At 37.0% G+C, this 26,632-nt stretch overlaps 1 protein-coding gene across 1 annotated transcript in view; it reads right to left on the bottom strand.

The window, feature by feature from the left end:
* The window catches only part of PCSK5 (proprotein convertase subtilisin/kexin type 5), a 320,817-nt gene that overhangs the window by 150,952 nt on the left and 143,233 nt on the right, over positions 1–26,632 (bottom strand). Inside the window, exons 6-7 of the mRNA XM_065879408.1 lie at positions 5,605–5,693; positions 2,166–2,338 (exon numbers count right to left, since the gene is read on the bottom strand). Of these exons, the coding sequence (XP_065735480.1) occupies positions 2,166–2,338; positions 5,605–5,693 (262 nt within the window). The remainder of the gene's footprint in view (positions 1–2,165; positions 2,339–5,604; positions 5,694–26,632) is intronic.

Below are 26,632 nucleotides of genomic sequence, written 5' to 3'. Positions count from 1 at the left end.
AATATAGGGGTAGGGATTAAGAGGGACAAACTTAGTTATAAAATAAGTTATAAGGATATATTGTACAACACAGGGAATATAGCCAATATTTTGTAATAACTATAAATGATTAAAAACTTTAAAAACTGTGAATCACTATATTCTACACCTGTAATTTATATAATATTATATATTAACTATACTTCAATAAAAACTTTTTTAAAATAAATTTTAAAAATGTATGCTTTAAACCATCCAATGGTGCATTCACGAGTAAGAAAGAGAAAGGAGTTGCTTCTGGTGGAGTATCACAACTGTATAGCCCTTATTTTTTAATTTAATTTAAATAAGACAGGATTTCTCAAGATCTGTAATTTGAAACAGATATTACATTAGATTATACGGTCAATTTGGGGGAGAGGAGTGGTCAGTGAATTTTTTTAGTGAAATCAAGGAAAATGATGATGAATTAAGCTGCCTGGTTAGGGAATGTGGGAACAGAAAAATAATATTGTCCTGGGACAGAGGTGAAGCTAGGGAAGGGACTACACAAGGGAGATGCCCAGAAGGGCACTGTTGGATGACCTATCAACACCAATTGGAGGGTTTCAATACCTCCAATTCTCAGTCTCACAGTTTCAAGAATTTATATCTCCAAATCCAAAATTAACATATTGATGAATATTAATGATGTTAATATTCATATTAATAAATATTTCTTTTCAACAAATCTAAGCATCCAAATATACCTCTGTTCTCATCAGAGGAAACTCTCTAGCCCTTAGCTTATTTGCAGGACAGATACAACACACAATCCTGTCTACTGACTCAGCCTAGAGCTCCATGCATTCCTCTAGACGGGAGGATTGGAAACTCACTGTTTCAGAGGTGGCTTCATATGAAAATCATCACCAATCAACACAGTTTGAGCTGAGGTGCTTTTAAAACATACAAATATACAAATAGTTCATGCAGCTCTATGTCAAAAAAACAAACAACCCAATCAAAAAATGGATAGAAGATCTAAATAGACATTTTTTTTTTTTTTTTTTTTTTTGCAGTACGCGGGCCTCTTGCCACCGTGGCCTCTCCCGCTGTGGAGCACAGGCTCCGGACGCACAGGCTCAGCAGCCATGGCCCACGGGCCCAGCCGCTCCGCGGCATGTGGGATCCTCCCAGACCGGGGCACGAACCTGTGTCCGCCGCATCGGCAGGCGGACCCCCAACCACTGCGCCACCAGGGAAGCCCTAGACATTTTTCCAAAGAAGACATACAGATAGCCAAAAAAGCCCATGAAAAAATGCTAAACATCACTAATTATCAGAGAAATGCAAATCAAAACTACAACAAAGTACCACCTCACACCAGTCAGAATGGCCACTATTAAAAAGTCTACAAATAATAAATGCTGGAGAGGGTGTGGAGAAAAGGGAACCCTTCTACACTGTTGGTGGGAATGTAAGTTGGTGCAGCCACTATGGAAAACAATATGGAGGTTCCTCAGAAAACTAAAAATAGTTAACATATGATCCAGCAATCCCACTCCTGGGCATATATCCAGAGAAAAACATAATCCGAAAGGATACATGCACCCCAATGTTCATTGCAGCACTATTCACAATAGCCAAGACGTGGAAGCAACCTAAATGTCCACCAACAAAGGAATGGATAAAAAAGATGTGGTATATACATATATACAGTGGAATACTACTCAGCCATCAAAAAGAATGAAATGCCATTTTCAGCAACATGGATAGACCTAGAGATTATCACAGTAAGTGAAGTAAGTCAGACAGAGAAAGACAAATATCATATGATATCACTCATATGTGGAATCTTATTTTTTAAAAAATGAAACAAATGAACTTATTTACAAAACAGAAACAGACTTACAGATACTGAAAACAAACTTCTGGTTACCAAAGGGGAAATGTGGGTGGGAGGGATAAATCAGGAGCTTGGGATAAACATACTCACTACTATATACAAGATAGATAACCAACAAGGACCTACTGTATAGCATAGGGAACTCTACTCAATATTCTGGGATAACCTATATGAGAAAAGAATCTAAAAAAGAATGAATGTATGTGTATGTATAACTTAATCACTTTGCTGTACACCTGAAACTAACACAACATTGTGAATCAACTACACTCCAGTAAAAAAAAAAAAAAACACCTACCATTCTAACACCGTTTTCAAAGGCTTGCCGGGTGAGTGGAGCTGGTCCATCCACAGTCTTGCCATCATCATCTGGGCCCCAGCTCGCACTGTAAATGTGCACATGCTGAGGATTGAAGCTAACTGATTTTGCTTCAACCATATCCGTGACATCTCCGTCCAGCATTCGAACTCCTGTAAGACAGAAAGGGGAAGTAACTCTATCAGAAGCTTCGCCCAAACAGACCAAGATATATTTCAATTGTAGCATTTTATTTTTTAAGGAAAGAATAACCTTTAAATCAACACTGAGCCAGCATATGTTCCTCAGAAAAGGATAGTGCAAGACTCTTCTGAAGCTTTCTTGCGGGGAAAGGAAGTTACATTTCATGTAGAAGAGCAAAACTTCTTTAAAAACGTTTTTAGCCATTGTTCTCTTTTTCTAAGTTTCCACATTCTTTCCCTTCTCTTTATCTGTCTTAAGGGATATGTTTGTCTCTTGACAAAGGGAGCCTCAAGCAATCCATCTTCCCTAAACTTCTCTTCATTAGGTACCTTGTGCTCATAATTGGTATAAAACATTCTAACCTCAGCAGTCTTAGAAATTTGGAAAGCCGCCAAGTTAGAGTGGTCCAATTTCCTCCATATTTAATATTATTTCCTAATCTGAAATACTGATGTGAACTTAATGTATTACTTCTTTGCCAAGTTATTATAAGTCAAATGAGAATGCCCTCTGTGTATGTTACACATCAAATAATTCTCAAAGGGTTTTGGCAATGTTTAGTCATTAATCTTCATGTAAGTATTCCCACCAGACAGATAGGAATTTATTATTAACCTTAATTTGCAAAAATAGACACTAAGATACTAAAAAAAAATTGTCAAGTAAAAAGCTTTCTTTTTATTTTACAGACATGCAATAACAACAAAACACCTAATAAGTAAACATATCTTTCTTTAAGCTGAAGCTAAATACCATCACTGAGATATTGTATTATTTTAAAATTATGTCCTTATAGACCAAATTTCCTCCTTAGGAAAACGTTATCTAGTAGGATTTCAACTTTCTTTGGTTACCAATAAATGAGGATTAAATAATAAAACCCTAAATCAGGCAGCTTTAGAGGTTATGTGGTTTGAGGTGGGAATTCTGGTGGAATATAAAAATATTCTTGAAGGAACCATATCTTCTTTGTAATTTTAAAAAAATGTTTAACTTTTAACTATAAAATAACAAACACAGAAAAACAGAAAAAATGACAATGAACCCGGATACAGCCAGGACTCAACAACTGTTAACATTTTCTTCATCTAAAAATATAAATATTAGGCTAAACCATTTTAAATTACATGACAGATATGACACTCTATCCTTTAATATTTTTTCCAACAAAAGGGGGAAACAAACACCCACTCTACCTTAAATTTCCCCAAAGCATCCCTAAAGATGTTGCATTTGGCTGCTGTATCTCTTGACTATCTTTTCTTCTAGACTTGTGTATTTTTAAAGGAGATGTATAGAAACAGGTGATGTGGAGAACAAAGGTTTTGAACAAGTCCATTTAAAAATTATGGAATGTAAAGCATACTTAGAAAGCTTTTCAGCAGTTTATTTTGTGGGAGGAAAATACCCAGCAGGACGCTCTGCACATACTGGGTCCTCAGCAGCCATTTGAATATTCAAAACTCATCTGCATGGTTTTTACCAAATAAAGACGAAATATTTCATATTCTTACTTCTATTTAAAAGCATAAAATGGAACTATTTTACCACTACAAGGAGGCCTGAAATAATCGAATCAGTATGTCTAAACACAGGAGTGTCTACACAGCACCTGAATTCAGTTTCTACACCATGAAATTTATGTGACGTCCATGAAAACATGCTTGATAAAATCATATCTAGAGCATAATATTAATTTTCTGACCAACAATTGATAAGAATTTTATTTTCTCAAGTTTAAAAATGGAAGGTTACTTTTTCTTCATTTAACTAACTGCAAGCCTTCATGCCTTGGGTCTAGGGGTTAAATTTATAATTTAGAACGCTTTTGCTTTTAGGATGAAAGAACATTTGTCAGGCATTGCCATTCATTCATTTTTTTAGAGGTCTTGTTTAGCTAGGTCAGCAGTTTATCTGCGAACTTCACAAGTTCATCCCTTCACTCCCTCAAGGTCAGAAGTGCTGGGTTGGTACTGAGTAGTAATGATAGGGACCTGGATGTGTGTCTGTGTATGTGAGTGCGTGTGTGCTGGACAGCAAGTAGGGTTGACTGGACAGCCACTGTAGTCATCCAACTATCCTGAGGAGAGCAGGGGCCTCCAGCACCCTCACTATTCTTCAGAGGATGTCTGTCTCCTTTCCATAACACCTCCATGAACCTTGCCCTTGATACAGAGCAGACGCTCTCAAGAGTACTGCTAATTACTGGTTAATCAGCTGCCATACTCTAGGAATCCTGGTGAAATGAAAGAAAGAAAGAGGTCAGATTTACTGATGGAATGACACAGAAGACAGTCTCAGAAAACCTTTTCTTAGCACCGTCATTATATACCCCAATTATTTCATGTTATTAGACATCTACATTAACCTTAGAAAGGACTATCATTTCTATTTTTTAGATCCAACTCTGTTTACCATTTGGAAACAAATAGTATATTGGAAACAAGGATGTCAGCCTGGTTCGAGGAGCTTCATCTTATGAAACCCTTCAGGAGATGCTTAGAGGAACACCTTTAAAGCCAGTAGGATCTATACCATCTCTTACAATGTTTTCTTCCCATTTGTGCGTGGCTGTCTCACCAGGCTATACTAAAAAAGATGATTACAAATGGGAAAGTAAGTTTGTTTTATTAATATCTGAATTTACACTGCTTTGGTTGGTCCTTGTAGTAAGTATATGTATATTTGAGCTTGTGTATGTGTGTGTGTGTGTGTGTATATATATATATATATATATATATATATATAGCTGCAATTATTAATGGTAATAGTATTACTATACTCTGGGACTACAAAAGGAGATTTTACTATTTATCTTTTAATTGCAATTAAAAGGAACTTTTTGTAAAGCCTATGGGGGAAAAAATATATTTTCTGCTTTGACAGAATTTCAAAATGCTTCTTTCCATAGAGATATTATGGCCTGGTGTTTATATCCTTAGTTCTTTCTGACCCAGGTACCAATTGTACAAGTTGGTATAGATGCTAATGACCCCATCTTCGTTACTGGACAACCTTTTCTCATTCCTATTTAAAGAAAGAAATGTCCGTGTTTGCAACGCTTTAGGGGGGCCACTTAATAACGCAGGTTAACACAGTCATTTTGCTGTCAGCAGTAGCTGAACTCCATTATGCAGACATATGCCTGCCTTTACTTCAGAAAAGGGTTCTGAAAACCAGTTAGGGTGAGAGCTCTTGGCTTGTTTCTACATCCACTCGTGTCTGTTTCCCGTACCTCCGATCCTGGCGTTGAAAGCAATGCCAACTGTGCAGTGAGAGTTGTTTGCTGCGGCGGCCACTTCTCCAGCACAGCGGGTCCCGTGCCTGCAGGGAGAACACACACACTTTCTAAAGGAAGACACCTCATTCTCCCAAACTCAACACATCCTCGACGCCATCAGACTTCAAAGTGGTGAAGAATGTAGCAAGCTGTAGGTGCTTCTGGAACTTCTTACCCAAGTAGCACTAAGTCTGTCCATGGCAAACTTTTACACTTACACTTAATTACATTCTGTTTTGGATTACATTCTTGTATGCTTATTTTTGATATCTTGCTTTCCCAACCAGAAAATCTCCTTGAAGGCTAAAATCAAGTTGTATGTTCCTTTGTATTCTCTGAACTTTCGATGTCCAATATGGTAAACACCAGCCACATATGGCTAATAGGTACTTGAAATATGGCTAGTGTGACCACATCTTAATTTTTAATTTTAATTAAATTTAAAAACTAGTACTCAGTTCATTTATTAGAAAATTTAAGAATGTGGGTATGAGAAACTACTTTTTAAACAGGAAATTAAAATATACATCAAGGATCTCATCTAATGAGATCTCATCTCATGAAGAAAATTCATCATCTAAGATGGGATTGCTGTAAATACACACTGGATTTCAAAGATCTTATGTGAAAAGACAACATAAAATAATGCATTAGTAGTTATTTTATATCAATTACATGTTGATATATTGTACTTAATAAAATATATTATCAAAACCTATTTTACCTGTTTGTGTTCACCTTTTTACTGCTTTTTTAAGATGTGGTGGCCAGAAAAGCACAGAATTTTTCTGAAAGATATTCCCTGTTATTTCTCACCACAATAACTTAGTTCTTTAATCAGAAAAATCATTTAGCCGAAAGGACTTCTAAGATCTTATCCAAGGATGGCAAAGAAGCGTCAAGTGCAAAGGACAATCTGTTTAGAAATGGTGGCCTAATACCTGAGAACAATTCTAAGGCATGGCTAAGCCCAGAGAAAGAACGCGAGGACTGATGACTAATGCTTGCCCTGGATGCGGGAGGGGGATGTGACAACCACTGTGGTGTATTTCTATGCTAATGAAGTCAATGCTCACCTCCCTTCCCACATTTTTAGAGATGAGGGCACTTAAGGAGGCCCTGAGAAGTAAAGAGATCTGTCAAAAATAGCCCAACAGTGACTAAAACTCAGGACCCCAAATTCTGTTCTGGTACTTTTTATTTTACAGCATATTCTACACACTCATCATGGGATATGACTACTGTCTATGCAACTATAAACAAGTAGCTGCTTACAACTGAGAGGTACACACCAGTTCACACACAAGAGATATCGCCTGCTTTTTCCACTTAGTAATACCATGCATCTCTTTTTATGTAAAGATTAATCTATATATCATTTAAATGGTTACTATTATTCTATATAATCTTTTATATTTATATAGAAATGGCATATACCTATATACATATACCTATATATGTGTGTGTGTGTGTATATATATATACACACACACACATCATAATCTTTATTTCTGGAAATTTACCCATTTTTTCACTAGTATTAATGAGGCCACAAAGAACAGTTTTGTATATACAAAATTTTATATACCTTGGGACAAATTTCTAGAAGTGGAATTACTGGATCAAAGAGTACAGAATATACTGTCACACTGTCAACAGAAGATAAAAGTAGTATAACCGAACCTCATAAAAACTGCAAGACTGATAAATAGTACTACAAAACACCAAATTTTAATTAGTGACAAAGAAAGACAGGCCACGAGCCAAGTTGAATGACAATATGAAGAACGGAGAAAATATCTGGACGAACCCCTGTGTACGTAAACCCCTAAGTATGAGTTTTCAATCTTTTTCATCCTTACCAAGCAGACTTGAAAAATATCATCTCATTGTTGCTTCCCTCTTTATCCCTTCTGATTACATTTGATGTTGTACATCTTTTCAAATATTTATTAGCTATTTCTATTTCTTGCTTTCTGAATAATCCCTTCATGCTTTTTGCCCATATCACTTATTGCCTTTCCATCATACCTGTTGCAAATATATTTCCAAATGCTTTATTTGGAACATAACAATCTTATTTATGGCAGTTTTAGGTTGTCACACATAGTTATTTAATTTTGAAGTACTCATAATTATCTTGCCCTCTGATATTTGGTTATACGCTTTAATCATCAGAAAAAATGATCTCTTTTTTAAAAAAAATATTTTTGTAAGCCCCAAGCTAAACTACTAATTTTTTAATTAGTAGTTATTTAATTTATTTAAATTAATAATTTAAATTTATTATTTAATTTAATTTTGATGTACTCATAATTATCTTGCCCTCTGATATTTGGTTATACACTTTAATCATCAGAAAAAATGATCTCTTTTTTAAAAAAAATATTTTTGTAAGCCCCAAGCTAAACTACTAATTTTCCTCTGAGCATAGTAATTATTTACTATGAATCTTCATTAGCCTCTTACTGCATATTACTTCATGGTGTAGGTTATTTTTATTCAAATGTCAAATTCCCTTTATGAGTCTACTGTTTTTATACTTCATTGGCTCTATTATTAATTAATGCAAGTTCTACAGGATCATAAGGACCTAGGCTTTTAACGTGGCTCTGGTTTATTCTTTGGCCCATGGGTTATTTAGACGTATGATTTAAAATTTTCAAACGTATGCAGGTGCTATGTTTTTTATATCGATCAATAACTTGATTACCTTATGATAGAAGAATATAATTTTTATGAAGCAATCATTTGAATTTTGTGAGCTCATAAAATGGCGAAGCATATGATCAACTTTTATAAATGTTCCATGTGCTTGAAAGGATGTGTATTCTCCAATTGTTCCATATAAGTCCATTATGTCAAGCTTGTTCATTATATTGTGGATTTGTTAATGTTCTTTGCAGTTCTATCAATTTTTATTGTGTTTAGAAAGGAATTATCAAGTCTTTCTAGTGAAACAAACTGTTTATGAATATGTAGTAACACTGTGGTTCTTGCAATAAAAATTAAAGATATCTGGTTAATATTTAAATTATAAACCACTTGATCCTTTTAGTTTCAAATATTCTGTGTCCATATTAGTATGCCTCATAAGTAGACTATAATTATGTTTTTTTGAAGCTAGGCTATCTTTGTCTTTGACTCAAGAGTCAGTCCATTTACAGTGTCTATGTATTCGCATATTCATATTCATTTCTGTATTTTTTACCCTGTACTAGTTTGAATGTTATATTCTATTATTTAATGGTTAACCTAGATATTTGATAATAGATAGCTAAGATCACAAACACTAAAGTTATTAATAGTCTTTTCACCTTTTCCCAAACAATGCAGACTTTAGAATGTTTTAACTGATTATCCACCCCTTGACGTGATCCCCCCATAATTATAGTTATACATTGGATTTTTTAACTCTAGAAATCACCCACTACTGTTCTACTTTAAACAATCAATGTTTGTTTAGATTTACATTCTTTGCTCTGTTTACTTTTGTAGCTCTTATTTCCTTCTGGGATCACTGATTTCTTTCTGAAGAACATTCTATAAATGTACCCATCGGAGAGGCTTTCGGTAGCCTCAGAAAATGACTTTATTTTACCGTTGTTCTTAAAAACTAATTTCACTGGATATAGAATCCTAGACTAACAGCACTTAAAAGATGCCGTTCCACCAATTTTTAGCTTCCATTGTTTCTGGTGAGAAATCAGCCATCTGGCAATCTAGTTCTCTCCGGATGCTTTTCAGATGGTTGTCTTTTCTATTCTGCAGGTTCATGAAGATGTTATATGTATGTATTTTTAAACATTCTTTCTTGGAATTCCTAAACCTGTCGTTTAATATTTAAATCTTCAGAAGTCTTAGCTAGTACCTTTGTAAGCTAGTACCTTGATGCACTGCCTTTACATCATTCTATGGTTCCTCCTATCAGAATCCCCGTTAAGCATACATTAGACCTTTTCACACTGTCTTAATCTTCAATCTCACCTTCAGGCTTCCCCTATCCTTCTCGCTCTCTTGGCTGTGTTCTGTGTAACCTGCTCAGTCCTATACTTCACTTATCCGGTCTTCGGCCATGACCAACCTGCTATTTGGTCCATTCACTGCATTCTTCTTTTCAGTTATTTGTACGTTTTCCTTTTTAAAGCTCTTTTGTCAAGTCCACCCAGTTAATCTGGATAGTCAATTTTTCTTAAAAATGCTTTTCAATATTTATTTCTTGATGCATAGGAATTATATATAATAATTCTAAATAGGTGAATCTAATTCTGCTATTCGTTTTTTCTATCGGCTTGTTTTCATGCTGATGTTTCCCCCATGTAGTTGGTGAATTGTCAAATTAGGAGATCATGTTGTTTAGGCTTTTATCTTTGTGAATTCCTTGAGGATGGTATGGAAAACTCACTGTTTTAAAGAAGACTTAAATTCACTTCTAACACATATTTTGGGCTACACCAACCAGGACCTGTTCCACCAAATTAAAAATGGGGGCCATACAAGTAATATGGATTATAGGTGCAAATTCCACAAGAGAATTTAGTTATTCTCCAAGGTAGTTATTTATTTATCGTCCTGCCCTATCTATCACCCAGGGAGAGAAAGTCAAATACATCCTCTGTCTCTCTGTGTAGGTTTTCTTTTTCTATCGTTATTGCACTGACGATAGTATCTCAGGGGATCCGTTTTATGCAGAAAGCTTCTCTCACCCTTTGGACCAAGGCCTTGTCTCCTGCCATCTCTGGACTTTTAAAACTCCATCTCCAGTCTGGCTGGGATTGGTTGCTCACCCTGGGAAATGCCTAGTGTCCACCTGTTGCCCACATAGTTGATAAATTTGCACTTTCTCAGACAAATACTCTGGTAACCCATTAGCTCAACCATGCGCTGAAAAGTTCTTTAATATTTTCCCATGAGTTTTAGATATACTGTGGTAGGAGAGATTGAATTGAATATCTGTTCTACCATATTACTAAAAAACAGAAGTAACATGGTTCTGTATTTCTAAAATGCAGTAAAGCCTTGCACATAGTATGTGCATCATTCATGTACAGTGAACGTTTGTAAGTGAAGAACAGAGTGACTATTTTGTTTATAAAAACAATTCTTGTAAAGATTTCTGTACAGGGCTCTACGTCATAATATATGGGCTATTTTGGGGAGACAGAGAAGTTATACTGTACTGTTGACACTTATATTTTAATATTGTTTAAATCATATATTGCGGAATACTGTACCTGAGGGTCCAAACTGCCAACTACATTTAAACAGCCCACTCTTCAGATGACAATGACCATTGCTCCAAGTAAAGTACTAGTCATCTTTTTTATTTTTATATCCTAGTTGGCCTCTGTCTTGACATGGATTTTAAATAGATCCTAGAACAATGGCTATCATCATGACTTACTCAAGTACGTGAACGTGATTCAATTTCTTCCTTCTCCCAAAGAACAAAGGGTGCTTAGCAAAAGGTATACTCATGATGTCAATAAATATGAAAGTCACAAAACAGACAAAAGTCTGTTTTTCAGTTGTATTTTTCTTCAGAGATGACAGATTATGAGCATGTAAAGTATTTTCAGCATAAGAAGAAAATTTTAGTAGATTTTAGTCCAGAAAACAATATACTCATTAGATTATGTTCTGACCCACACGCACCTAAATGCAAACTTTACTAGCCATGTCGCATGTAATGTCCCTTGGAAATGAGCCACCTGTTTAGCTTTCTTGCATATGTTCACAATGTTACTAAGACACATATTTTCTGAGACTTCTAGAAGATAACCCAATTATGTAAATTATAAGGATATATAAACCAGTGACTTAAATTGGACATCATCTAAAATAAAGCACATGTAGACAAACTAGGACTTAAAAATGCATCACTTCTCTGAATCTCTTAAGGGCATTGCTGCCAGGGCCCCTAGTAAGTGTAAAACGTTGTATTATATAATCTTTACTTGAATAAACCATTTGACTTAAAGAGCATTTTGATTTAAACATCATGCCTGTCTTTGTCCGATGCCTTTTTCTTACTCAGAAAAAAAAAATTTTTTTTTGTCATCTGCTACATTACCCAACAAGAAACCACTGCAATTACAGGTCTCAACAAGTTTTACCTTGGCTATCTGATTGGAAAGATGGAAAATGAGATCAGAGAATGCCTGTTAACTCATTTCTATAATACTGTGAACACGTACAAGTTAGGCGAAGTTCGTCTAGAGTATAAATTTGTGGGGTCTATTAAATCTTGCTAGGTAGTAAAATACCGCCTTTACTCCTTCGTTTGCTTTCTCCCAGTCCTCTAGTCACACTGCTTTGTGAACTTCTTTTTATTTCGGATGAGTTAGTGGGGATGGAAATATTAACTCATTTGAGATTTACCATGGATCTGAAAACAAGACGTGAATGAGCTCAGCGATGAACCAGAGACATCAGGACACATGCAAGAGGTCTCCAGTTAGTTATCACGACATTGCTTGAAAGTCAAACCTATACTTGTACGGAATCAAGCAATGGCAAGTTGGAGAAAGACTACTTTCTATTTCATTTCTTTCCTGGAACAAACATCTTCAGCTGTTTGTGGATTCTGGCTCCCCCTCTCACTGTTTCTACTCCCTCTTGACATCTGATGTGCCCATTCTCCTTGGCATGTTTTGATTCTGTTTGAACCTGAGTGAAAACCTTCCATCTGAGTCTACTTCAAAAGCCCCCTTAGAAGGGGAGAGGGGAGCAAGCCATAGGGATGTGTTTGAGGTGTTCTCCAATATATCACTCAGAGCGGCTGTTTCTGACTGCTTGTGTTGTTCTTGATAATATTACCACTTTATATCACACTCTCCACTTCTCAAAGTATTTTAACCTCATCCGATTCTCACTTCAACCCTGTGATGTAAGCAAAACAGACGTTACTTCTCTTATTTTACAAAGTGAGAAAATTTAGTCAGTAAGACAGTGATTGGAAGGTATAAACTGTGACAGGGCAGAGACTAGATCTGGGTCTCCTGGGTCCTTTTCTAAAGCCTTTTCACTCTTCCAGCAAGACTCACAAGGACCCACATTCCTAAGTCTTTGAATGATTGCCAAGATTTCCTGACTTCTTCGCCTGCTACCCTACGTATTTTGTGAGGCAGAGGCAACTTTATTTCCTCATTACTACTGATGACAGCATATTTGACAATATCTTTTATAGAATCCCCACGATCATTTATTCAACTTGAGTTATAAGGAGGAAGTGCTGGGATTCTTAAAAAACTTAAGAAGAATGGAAAATAGCTGAAAACGGATTTTTCACCCTGTCTTCAGCAAAAAGCTTAAGAAATATATTTTTTAAAAACGGTAAATTAAAAATGTTAAGAAGAAAAAATATCACAGTCCACTTTTTGTGAGATAATTAAGACAATAGCTTCTGATGTGACTACAATTACACATAGTCCCTGAGGCTTCAATAATATTAATTTTTTTTATTATACTGGCAAGAAACTCAAAATATACTAGGAAAACTCATTCAAAATAACTACTATGGACTGAATGTTTCTGTCTGCCCCACCCCTAATTAATTCACATGTTGCAACCCTAATCCCAATGTGATTATATTTGGAGATGAGGCCTTGGGGAGGTAATTAAGTGATGAGAGTGGTACCATCATGATGGGATGAGTGCCCTTATTAGAAGAGATACAAGAGAGCTTGCTTCCCTTCTCTCTCTTTGCCATGTAAGAAGGCAGCCATCTACAAGCCGAAAACCAAATCTGCCAATACCTTGATATTAGACTTCCCAGCCTCCAGAACTGTGAAAAATGAATATTTGTTGTTTAAGCCACCCAGTCTATAGTATTCTGTTAGAGTAATCTGAACTAAGACAATGACAAACAGATACATAAAATAAGATTATAGTCACAGACCTTTTGATAGCCTAATATTGAAAGAATTTTAAACATGAACTTAAACTGTGACAGTTTCTATACTTAGCAATACACATTGTCAATCCTCTTTTTGGCCCTCAGGAGTAATACATACAATATTTAAAGAAATTAATAAAAGTCAGCATTCATCAACTGCTCCAAAGTCTAACAGATACACTGCAGACAAGGAAAGAAAATGAAAAAATATATTATAGTATTAGAGTATTAGATAGTAATAGAATACTACTAAGAATTAGCATCAGGTAATATCATATGTAAATGACTAGTAAGTATTAAAAAAAAGCTGAAGAATATTTCTTTTGGAGGGTTAGAAGTATTGTTAGTTTGACACACACGTACATATACCCACACACACGAGTGCATGTAAAAACTGGTGAACTCTGAATAAGGTGTGTAAATTGCATTATTGTCAATTTCCTAGTTTTGATATTTTACTATAATTACATATGTTGTTACCACTGGGAGAATTTAGGTGAAGGATATGGGGGACCTCTACTATTTCTGAAACTCTCTGTGAGTTTATGATTATTTTTTTTTAAGTTTAAAAATTATTGTAGGTTTGAAGAATTTGTAGTTATTTATAATATTGGTTGTAATTCAAAAAGAATATTTCAGTCAGAACACAAAATACTGACAATAAAATAAATCTCAAGTGGTCAAACTGCCTTAGAAGTGTTTTCTTACCTCTGCCGTTTTCCCTCTTCCTTAACCTCCCCAGGCTAGTAAAACGACTTATTCACCATTAAATGAATTCATTGTTAACTATGCTAGCCCATGTTTAAAGGAAAGAATAAATAGCTTGATTTATCAGAAAACCTAGTTCTATACCTCACTTCTATTGCTTTCCCAAATATAATGTTGCATGGAATGATGAAGTGCAGTAAACCCCCCAGCAGGTTAACATATACACACTAATATACATAAAAGAGATAACCAACAAAGACCTATTGCATAGCAAAGGGAACTATACTCAATATTTTGTAATAACCTATAAACGAAAAGAATCTGAAGAAGGGGTAAGGGAGACAATTTCTCAGGCCTCCACTGTGGTGGAAAATGAGATCAGGCTGTTCCCAAAGCTCTAACTACATGGAATAAAAACTAGTATGTAGGGCTTCCCTGGTGGCGCAGTGGTTGAGAGTCCGCCTGCCATTGCAGGGAACAGGGGTTCATGCCCCGGTCAGGGGAGATCCCACATGCCGTGGAGTGGCTGGGCCCATCAGCCATGGCCGCTGAGCCTGCGCGTCTCCACAACGGGAGAGGCCACAGCAGTGAGAGGCCCGCGTACAGCAAAACAAAAACAAAAACAAAAAACCTAGTATGTATATATATATATATATATATATATATCTGAGTCACTTTGCTGTACACCTGAAACTAACATAACATTGTAAATCAACTATACTTCAATTAAAAAAAAAAGCTCACGGCAGGCATTTATGTACACGTGTTATGTATATAGTCCTGACCAAGACAGTAACCAGCTTTTTATCAGCCTACCTCTCTTCCTACCCTTGTCTTATGGATCAACAACGTCACGGCACTAGGGTATGAGAGATCCCTTTGATGAAATATATTAATCATGATGATGAAATGAGGCCCTTTTTCTTGGCTTCCTGGTTAATACTCTAAATTTACCCCACTATGCTTTTTGGTTCCTCTTTTTGCTTTAATGATTAGTTTTCTACGTGTTACTTGAGCTTATTTCTATGAATTCAGATCGCCCGTGCCTGTCTATATCCCCTAGTGATTCCATGATGCTATTCCTTCCCCACTGGGTCTATTAAGAGCCCCACCACCCTGCTCTTCCAACTCCCTAACCTCTTATCAGAGTGTTCTGTTCAGTCTTTGAAACTTAGACCTACTGGTTTTTACTCCATGTAGTCAGAGCTATGGGAACAGTTTGATCTCATATTCCACCCCTAATGTAAGCCTGAGAAATTGTCTCCTTTATCTCTTGACTATGAATATTCAGAAATTAGTCATTCCTGCTGATTCTTCTTAGGTGTGTTTTTAATGAGCTGGGAGTCAAGTGTTTTCAAAGTTCATTAAATGTGGATCCGGAGGGTCCGACTCTTCCCTGGAACTGGAGGGACAACACGATGCCCACCTTTTCCACTGGACATCTGTCTGCTTTGTTAGGATAATTACTACCTACAATTCCAGAACATAGAAATATGACACTTTCTGTACTGGCACAAAAACAGAAATATAGATCAATGGAACAGGATAGAAAGCCCAGAGATAAACCCACGCATGTATGGTCACCTTATCTTTGACAAAGGAGGCAAGAAGACACAATGGAGAAAAGACAGCCCCATCAATAAGTGGTGCTGGGAAAAACTGGAGAGCTACATATAAAAGAATGAAATTAGAACACTTCCCAACACCATACACATAAATAAACTCTAAATGGATTTAAGACCTAAATGCAAGGCCAGACACTATAAAACTCTTACAGGAAAACATAGGCAGAACACTCTAGGACATAAATCACAGCAAGATCTTTTTTGACCCACCTCCTAGAATAATGGAAATAAAATCAAAAATAAACAAATGGGACCTAATGAAACTTAAAAGCTTTTGCACAGCAAAGGAAACCACAAACAGATGAAAAGACAAACCTCAGAATGGGAGAAAATATTTGCAAATGGAGCAACTGACAAAGGATTCATCTCCAAAATATACAAGCAGCTCATGCAGCTCAATATCAAAAAAAACCCAAACAACCCAATCCAAAAATGGGCAGAAGACCTAAATAGACATTTCTCCAAAGAAGATATACAGACTGCCAACAAACACATGAAAGAATGCTCAACATCATTAATCATTAGGGAAATGCAAATCAAAACTACAATGAGGTAACACCTCGTACCAGTCAGAATAGCCATCATCAAAAAAATCTACAAACAATATATGATGGAGAGGGTGTGGAGAAAAGGGAACACTCTTGCACTGTTGGTGGGAATGTAAATTGATACAGCCACTATGGAGAACAGTATGGAGGTGCCTTAAAAAACTAAAACTAGAACTACCATACGACCCAGCAATCCCACTACTGGGCATATACCCTGAGAAAACCATCATTCAAAAAGAGTCATGTACCGCAATGTTCACTGCAGCTCTTTTTACAATAGCCAGGACGTGGAAGCAACCTAAGTGTCCATCAACACATGAATGGATAAAGAAGATGTGGCACATATATACAATGGAATATTACTCAGCCATAAAAAGAAACAAAATTGAGTTATTTGTAGAGAGGTGGATGGACCTAGAGCCTGTCATACAGAGTGAAGTGAGTCAGAAAGAGAAAAACAAATACCATATGCCAATGCACATATATGGAATCTAAACAAACGGTACTGATGAACCTAGTGGCAGGGCAGGAATAAAGATGCAGATGTAGAGAATGGACTTGAGGACACGGGGAGGGGGAAGGGTAAGCTGGGATTGAGAGAGTAGCACTGACATATATACACCACCAAAAGTAAAATAGATAGCTAGTGGGAAGCAGCCGCATAGCACAGGGAGATCAGCTCAGTGCTTTGTGACCACCTAGAGGGGTGGGATAGGGAGGGTGGGAGGGAGACGCAAGAGGGAGGGGATATGGGGATATATATATACATATAGCTGATTCACTTTGTTGTACAGCAGAAACTAACACAACGTTGTAAAGCAATCATACTCCAATAAAGATATTGTTTTAAAAAAGAAATACAACCCTTTCTTTTTAAGCAAGCAATGAACTCTGTCAGGAATGCTGTTTTTTTTTGAAAATTATTAAAGTACTTACCAAGAAATATTTTAGTTATCAATATTAATCCCTTCCAGCCCTTCTTTCCTCCCTCCCTCCATCCATCCCTCCTTACTTTCTCAAGTCCATCCTACGTCCTAGGCATCTTCTAAGCAAGGGGCATACAGAGTTGAATTATCCAAAGTTGTGGTGTTCACAGTCTTGGTGGGGAAGATTCTGAGTCAAGGCTAACAAAAACTTTCTTCCTTACCTATAGAAAAACCACTTTGATTTTAACTTTCTAGCTCTGTTTCCCTTGGTATCTGAAAAAGGCGGAATGTCAGCTACCAAGCAACATTGCTTATGGTAAAAAAAATGAAAGTTGGTTGGTGAGTGACCATGAACAGGGAGGTCTGTGGCCAGAACGATAAACACATGGTGAGGAGCCTTGGTTTTGGGCTTCTGAGAGTGGACCCTGGAAACTGAGTGTGACCTTCCTTGTGAGGCCCTGGAAGCTCTATTCACAGGCATTTGCAAGAAATATTGTTCCTAGGTGCATGGGGTATCTAGAGCAAAGGGACTCTTACACCTTTCTTTCTAGCACACCTGAGGTGTCACCTGGGTGTCACTTGGGTCACGGTGGGAGACAGGGGAAGAGTAGAAAGTAGTCCTGGAACTGGTGAGCATTCTTCCTAAAGAAATACAGCTGCTATTGCCTTACTAGTACATTATATTTCTATCCATCTAATTACCACTTGTGGCCTAATGAGTTCTATGAGTTCAACTGACCAACTGAACCTAAGATCACTGACAGGGGTACTGTAAGATTTATGCAAATAATTACCAAGTATTGAGGTACACACTAATCAAGGTTTATGTACAAAGTGTTACAGGAATTTCTGCTCTAAGAGTTCTGGCTTGGGGTTGGTGTGTACGAAAATGCTTGGTATGCAGCCTAAACAACTTTCTCCTCCTTACATCTGAGCTGATTTTTCCTGTAATTTCTCATCCTCATAATTAAAAGAAAATTTCATAATTAGAACTCATGAAAGCATGAAATATGCGGTATATACTGAATGTGTATACCAAGAGACCAGGAAAAGATCTATAAAGATAATGAAAGAAATAATGACCTGTATCAAATTATAATTTTGATTTTTGTGGTCTATTTCTTTCCATACATATTTCTCTTCTCCAAATGTATACTGAAAACCACCTCATAGAAATAATTCTAAAGTAGCAAAAACAAGAGACCAGGATGCTCGAATGTACCCTACGTAGACAATCAATGTTTCAATTTTACCTGTGCTCCTGTACATAGGTAAATTCTCATTTTATGAATATTATAATGATCTAGTTAAGTGTATGTAATGAGACTACTCCCATGTTCTGGTCCATAATTAATTAATTTTTCTGAGTCACTCATTCAGCAAATATTTATTGAGTACCTAACACATCCTGAGGAATGTATTAGTCACTAAGGATTTAAAGAGTGAGAAAAATAGACATGATATAATGTATTTTCAATGAATTCCGTTGGCCTGGAAATCCTGAATAATAAGCAGTAATTCACAAGCCTTTGTTCACTTGGCAGTAAACTAGTTAAAGCCCTGCTTCTATTTGCTTTTGCCAAAATATTCATGTAAAGATACCATTCAGTACCTATACACCATGAAATGGCCTAAAAATATCTGTTTTTCTCAAAATCTGTTAACAATTGACTGATGGAGAACAGTGATCTTATAACTGTTTGACTTCACTTTGCTTGAGACTGCTCCCATATCATAAATGAACTGTCAAAACACTTCTAAAGACTTGAGGTGTACTTTGCAGGGAATAATGATCTAAAATAGGTGACTATTACCTAATCCTATATGTCTGCAATACAGTAGGTAAACTGTGGCTCCAGGGTCTGAGAAGTTGGGTGGCGCTTGGTCCCAGCGTCCCTTTGCACTCCGAGAAAGAAGTCCTAAAGTATAGATAAGTAACTTGCACACCTTATATTCACTGGGCTATCATCATTTCAGCTCAGCTCCACCAAGCAATGGCCAGGCTTTCCATTTCTTGATAGCTATTTCTGGGTCTCTCGGCGGAGTTCATCAGAGCCATTTCCTCACACGCTGGAAGGTTCTCAACATTATGGAAGTATGAAACCAACAATTAAGGAATGCCTTCCTCCAAAACATATAATTTGCCGTAATCCCTAATTATCAACTCAGCATTTTAACACAGAAATCCTATTTCATTTGGAAGTAACATAAGGGATGGATCTTTATTATGACGGTATTTGCATGAGTTTATGAGCAGGGGTTGGCAAACATTTTCTGTAATAGGCCAAACAGTAAATATTTCAGGCTTTGTAGGGCCACATACAGTCTCTGTCACATATTCCTCTTTTTTAAAAAACCTTTTGAAAATGTAAATACGGTTCTTAGCTAGAGAGTCACTGGGCAGATTTACCTATATTGTACAGTTTGCTAATCTCTGTTTTCTAGGCATGAAGGGTAAATACAGTCATAACCATTTATGTCTTTTGGGGAACCAAAAAACACATGCTTCTACCTTTTCTACCTCCACTTCCTATGATTTGATATTAATACTGAATATTTTTTAATGTAAATTCATCATCCCAACAATTATTATGTATCATTCATATCCACTGGTATCATTTCCATTTGAAAGAATGCTTAATACAATTTGCAGTTTACACATCAAATCAATGAAGGTAATAAGGTTCACTTATTTATTATTTGCCAGATAATCTCACCTAGCTTCTCACATTTAATTTAATTTGATGTCTCCAATAATCTTGCACTGCATGTACTTTCATCCCCGTGTTATAGGAAAGGTAATGGAGATTCTTACGGGTTAAGTGACTTCACCAAGGAAATACAGCCAGTTTACTGCAAAAGAACTTGAACCCAGATCTCCTGACACCAAGTCCTAGTGTTTCCACAACAGCAAATGCACAATGGATTTATAGAAGAACATGCATCCATCTTCAGGCACACACATACTCAGCAGGGCCAAATAAAGTCATGACGACTTGAGACTCTTCCTGAGAGGAATGCTCAGAACTGCACCTTTGAAGCTATTTGGATCACTGCCCATAGGTTCTTTTTAACAGGGTACCATAAAGTGCAAACAATACAAGGCAGATCAACTGCCTAATGAACTTTCAAAAGACACAGGATTGGGCTTCCCTGGTGGCGCAGTGGTTGAGAGTCCGCCTGCCGATGCTGGGGACACGGGTTCGTGCCACGGTCCGGGAAGATCCCACATGCCGCGGAGCGGCTGGGCCCGTGAGCCATGGCCACTGAGCCTGCGCGTCCGGAGCCTGTGCTCCACAATGGGAGAGGTCACAACAGTGAGAGGCCCGCGTACCGCAAAAAAAAAAAAGACACAGGATTTCATACAATCAATGAAAATAATATTTGAGAATAGCTTTAATCATTCTGAAAGCTTTTGTTGAAAGAGGATACAGCAGAGCGAGATTTAGTGAAAATGTAACAAGTCTGGCGACCTGACAGTGGCTTTAAATGAGAATGATTTGTCAATAAAATGATTCCAAATGGCCCTTAGAAAAACCGATAAAGATTTTTATAAACTGAGTCTGTTTATGACTCTACTAAAATTCAAATTTCATAATATTACATAAAAACGACAACTGTAAACATGATTCATTTTTGTCTGATGTAAGAATGGCTATAGCTGCGTGTTCTGTTAGATAATAAACTACACGTATTTTCATCATTTTAGCTTTATTGTTTAAGATAAAACACCATTTGCATCGTTCATTATAAGACTCTGGCCCCAATTTAAGTGGATTCATTTCTAATGTTTTCTCCTCCCAACACCCATTTATCCCAATAATGAGTCCCTTATGCACTGCTTCTCCAAAACGGGAAGGTTGCAGATTGAGGGAATAAGGAACTTGCTCCCCTCTCTTGAGAGAGTGCAGGAGCAGTCACAGAGTTTGAGTCCCTGCCACATCCAGAATTGGCTTGTCATCTTGACCTTCACTGTATATTCTATGCAAGTCCCTTTCCATGTCCTAAATGCTTTTTTCTCAAGTCACTGGAATGCACAAGCTGTTTACGCCGAAACAATCATGAGAAGGATATTCCCGCATGAATACAATGTGATAATAGAAAATGTCAGGCCCTAAATCGCATGAACAGCATCAGGAAGATTTCCTTTGAAGTAGTCGTGCAGTTTCTTAAGTCCGGTATAAGGCTCTTTTTTTTCCTTAGTTGACACATTACTTGCTTTGGCTAGGTGTGAGGCCACACTTACAGACACAGGGGAGGCCCGTGGCTGGATGTCATTCTGCCTGGTGTTCTTTATTAAAGTTAGACATTGGGACACAGAGAAACTCTTTATGTCCCAAGAGAAGTGTGTTCATAGAACCGCACTGGGTGATATTTAAGAACAAGAGTCTCATCCTTTGTTGACCTAGTATCTAAACATCTTAGCAGATAAAAGAAAACATTATGTGTTAATGCTACTAATGTTTTATTCTAGCATTCAGATTGATTCAACTTTTCCGACTCCAAAAAACAGGATAAAAGAAAACAACTGTATTGAGACAACTATTTCGGGTTAAAGCAATTATTTATAGCATTCTTCATTATCTTCCCTATGTAACAGTTCTAGAAAATGTAGTAGTTAGAGGCAACAGTCTCAGAAATTTGAAATCTTTATGGCAAAATTAACTAACATTCTCTCAAGAGTGGTCATTTTCCAACATGCCCCCCATGCACTCCCTTTTTCAATAGATTGTTTTTTTTTCCCCTTCAAGTCTCAGATCACTGAGATCACCAAACTGCCTCCTTCCAACATTTTGACCACTTTCCTGTTCAGTGACCATCACTGGGACAGCAGGTTGACAACCAGGAAGGCAATCACAGGCTAGTTAAATCTCAAGTGAGGTAACAAACTTTGTGAAGGGTGGAAAAGAGATTTAAATTGATTAGTCAGAAAAGGCACTGCTGGACATATTATGTGTTTGATAACCATCAGTCAATAGCTCGGACAATCATAAAACTGTGTCCTTTTCAAAAGGAGAAAAGCAAAATGACTTTGCAAACATTTTCTTTTCCTCTCCCTCTGCCACTTTAAAATGGAAGAATTCTGGATCCTTGCTGTTAACCAAATGGCATTTACAGCTCTCAGTTGGCATGGGGCAGCTGAGAATCTAAAATGAGGAATGCTTATTTCATTTCCATTTCCATGGAAACCAGTCACCAACAGGTGAAAACAAGGTAGATCAAATTTTTGAACAAGAATGTTGAAATGATCACTGTTTTAAAACTTTTCTCTTGCGTTGGGATGCAGAGCATATTGTAATCTCAGGAACATACGGAGATGTGTGTTCACCACTGCTTTTAATTCTTTTCATAATCACAGTAATTATTGTATTCGCATAAGTGTTTTGGGTCATTCTTTGAAGGACAGATTGCTATAAATCCAATAAATAAATCATATAATAAAATGCAAAATTAAATGAGTTTTTTGTTTGTTTGTTTGTTTTTGCGGTACTCAGGCCTCTCACTGTTGTGGACTCTCCCGTTGCGGCACGCAGGCTCCGGACACGCAGGTTCAGCGGCCATGGCTCAGGGGCCCAGCCGCTCTGCGGCATGTGGGATCTTCCCGGACTGGGGCACGAACCCGCGTCCCCCGCATTGGCAGGCGGACTCTCAACCACTGTGCCACCAGGGAAGCCCTTAAATGAGTTTTTAAGGGCTATTTTAAAATCAAGAAAACCTTAGAGCAATCAAGTAAACTTAAGAACTCCTTTCAAAACTTATGATCATCTTCTTCTTCTATGTCCTCCTAGCAAACGTGTGAGGAAAGAAATGTAATTTCCAGAGAACGAGTGGACTCTGACCAGTTTTCTTGAAGAAATTCAGAAGGAATATTCAATTTTTTGAAACTCGACTATGAAAATCTGACTTTGAAAAGACCCTTGAAACAACCAGTTGTTAGAGTGGAGATGATCTTCCTAAGCTCTGGGATCCATTTAGCTTTTCCAAGAGAATTTCAGACTCTCCCCTTCCCCTGGCTCCACCCAAATCCAGATACCACTTCCACTGTTTGCACATTTAGAATTTAAATATTCCAATTGAGTAGAAACATTTCCGCTGGAGAAATAACAGGAGGAAAAGTGTCAATGATTCATTTCACTTGCAGCTATGTCGCTAGGCATTCCTGATGACAAAACTGCTAAAGTAGTGCTAATGCCCTGCGTTGTTACATAGGCTAGTAGGGCCTATAGTACCCTGAACATTCAGAAGGCGTTATCTGTAATTCTCACAGAAAACTGCAAGAAGCTATTTTTGCCCCCATTTTATATATAGGAGACAATTAAGTCTCCCAGTGGCAAAAAGACTTGTCCTAAGTTATTCCTACAACCGTTTAGTGTGTTTCCCCATGTCAGACTTTCACATTCACAGTCGTTCTGCTCAGACACCCTTCCCTAATTCCAGCTTGTATTCCCAGTTCAAAAATATCACTATGTCTATTTCCCATCTCTAGATTAATTCTAATCTCCTCATATTGGTAAAGATAAATATACATGGAAATGTATGACCTCAAGCACTATTATTTTTGAGTATGAAGAACTCATGTATGATTATTTCTAATTTTTCAGCTAAATTCTAAATCTGAAGTTTTTCCTTAAGTTGGTCCAATTATTTGATTTCCTTCTTTCCAAGTTATGCTAAATATTTAAGAAGTTCAACCTTAATTTTTAAGATCAACATTGTAGTTAATAAATGAGAATACAATAAGAAGATATTTATGTGTAATCAGACAGAGAGAGAGCGAGATTGATTTTCACTAGATTTCAAATACCTAAAGGAATTATCTCAAAAGTTCCATTAATCAGTAGTATTTGTGCATGGCCCATTTTCACCTTTTCATACAAAAAGTACTCAGTGAAAACATTTGTTTTTAGGCTATACTACTTGATTTACCTCCTTACTTAAAGAAAGGCCAGCACATAATATCTGAAAGAAAAAAAACCCTAAATCAAAGGTTAATTAATTTATAATTTCTTCTCTGATGGCTAAGAATTAACAATCAGTTGATATTAATGAACACAGCCCACCGTAACTTGCAACATTTTCTTTCCATGCAAACTGAACTCTGTTTTTCAGAGTCTAAATGGAAGCTCCTTAATTTTAGCTAAGGAAAATACTAACAAGTATTCCGTAGAAAGGGAAGTTTTCTTCCTGTTACTGAAACTATTAGTTATTTATAGTCATTTAAGACAAATAGAAACAAACAAACAAAAATGGCAGGGCAATTTTACACAATAACTTGGAATATTAGAGTAAGGACAAATTAAAATTAACTTAAAACTTTTATTTCTGACACTGGTTTTAAATTCTTCACAAATAAAAGCTGAGTATTTTGCGTTTCCTAGCCTTTTTTCCTTCCCTGGTTTCTCAAGGAAAAAAAGGGGCAATGGTCTTGCCACAGAGCAGGGATAGGCTGAAACTCAGCTTTCAATTGGGTTAGGTTAGTAATAAGCATAATGCATACCAAGATTACATGTTATAGTTAACATTTGCAAAGCATGGTAGAATGATAACCACTTGCTGAATGCCTATTATACACCAGTCTCCAACACAAATGAAGCATGCTATTTTCAGAGAGCTGTAAAAAAATTGATTAAAACTAGAGTATGATGCAGTATAAGTTAAAAAAATAGTGGACATATTATGAATCCTTTGCATATATCTAAAGAGTTTGGACTTGGTCATAAAGGGCTTGAAGACAGAGTAAAAACATGTTCAGATTTGAAATTTAGATAAAGAAGAGGTTCTAGGGAAAATAAGAAATTTCTGGCTTCTCCCCTTAAAAAAAAGAAAAACCCAAAATGTCTAAACAGAAAGGTGCTTTTTATTCCAAAGCTTGTAAGGAGCCCACTAATACTAAGACACTTCCAGCCACTACAGACATTCTCGCAGTAATGATTATTCCCTCCCATCAGTCATTTTTCAAGTCCCAGGTCAAATGCCACCACCTACAGAAGACTTCCCTAAAATGTCTACCTACCTCCAGTGACAGCTCATCTAAACCTTATTTCTCTGGTCTGTAGCACTGGCTTACAATCGTTTGTTTGGTTCTGTATAAACAGAACTCTTTAGTTCAAATCTTGTTTTATGAGAAATACCACCATCTAAAATAGATTTTAATGAGGTTTTTAAAAAGGGGAAGTTTAGTTGAGGAAGATGGAGCTAGACCCATTCACACAGCCTCTTGAGTGACAGTTGGAAAGCCTGTAAGATCCATCAACAGACTCTAAGGTTCCATGAAACACTTCTGGAAAAACAATGGTCTCCAAATCACATCTTGCCTAAAGGCTTGTTTTAACTGTATTAGTTAAGTGATGGATCAAATCTTAAATTTCTACGTATTCTAAGTATATCACCAGCTTGATTTTTAAGTGCTATTCTCCTAGTAGGTATTCAAAAAATCTTTTCTGAATGAAACTATATGCCATAACATAAGCACCCAATTCTCAAAAATAACAATTATTGCCATGAATTAAAAGTATCTATTACTTCTGAACACTATATTCAAAAAAAGAACACCTAGTATCATGCTCCAAATTAGAGTGCATTATGTGATACAAAGAACATGAATTTGGAAGCCAGATTCACTTTCATGAGCTATGTAAACCTGCCTCGAATTTTATTTTCTTCCCCTGGAAAAAAGGGGACAGCAATAACATTTCATTTCAGGTTCTTTGCTGCAACTGAGTTAAGCAGAAAAGTACTTTGTTCAAAGGATACTGGGAAGCTCAGAATGGTTGGGAACACAGAAGACAAAGAATTAGCAAGATGGAGGTGAAGGATCGAGAAGAGCACCTGGCTGGTCTATGAGGGAGGATCTGCTGGAAGAAGGAGGGGGTGGGAAGAAAGAACACAAGCAAGTGAGTGAGAGCTTACTTGGCCCTTTTTGTCACTAGCCTGCACATGTGCTACTGATTTTTAGAATCTAGACCATATGGTTCATGTCCGAGACTAGAGCAGTGCAGGATGAGCAAATCACTATTGGATCTGGTAATTCCAGCCACCATACTGGAGAGTAGTCTTGGCTCTCCACCAAGACTCAAAAGACAGAACATTCCTTATACATAAAAAAGAATGCAGGGCTTCCCTGCTGGCGCAGTGGTTGAGAGTCCGCCTGCCGATGCAGGGGACGCGGGTTTGTGCCCCGGTCCGGGAAGATCCCACATGCCGCGGAGCAGCTGCGCCCGTGAGCCACGGCCGCTGAGTCTGCGTGGCCTGTACTCCACAACGGGAGAGGCCACAACA

Source organism: Phocoena phocoena, chromosome 6 (assembly GCF_963924675.1).
Source record: "Phocoena phocoena chromosome 6, mPhoPho1.1, whole genome shotgun sequence".
Classification (NCBI taxonomy): domain Eukaryota; kingdom Metazoa; phylum Chordata; class Mammalia; order Artiodactyla; family Phocoenidae; genus Phocoena; species Phocoena phocoena.
This window is presented reverse-complemented; position numbering and strand designations above follow the sequence as displayed.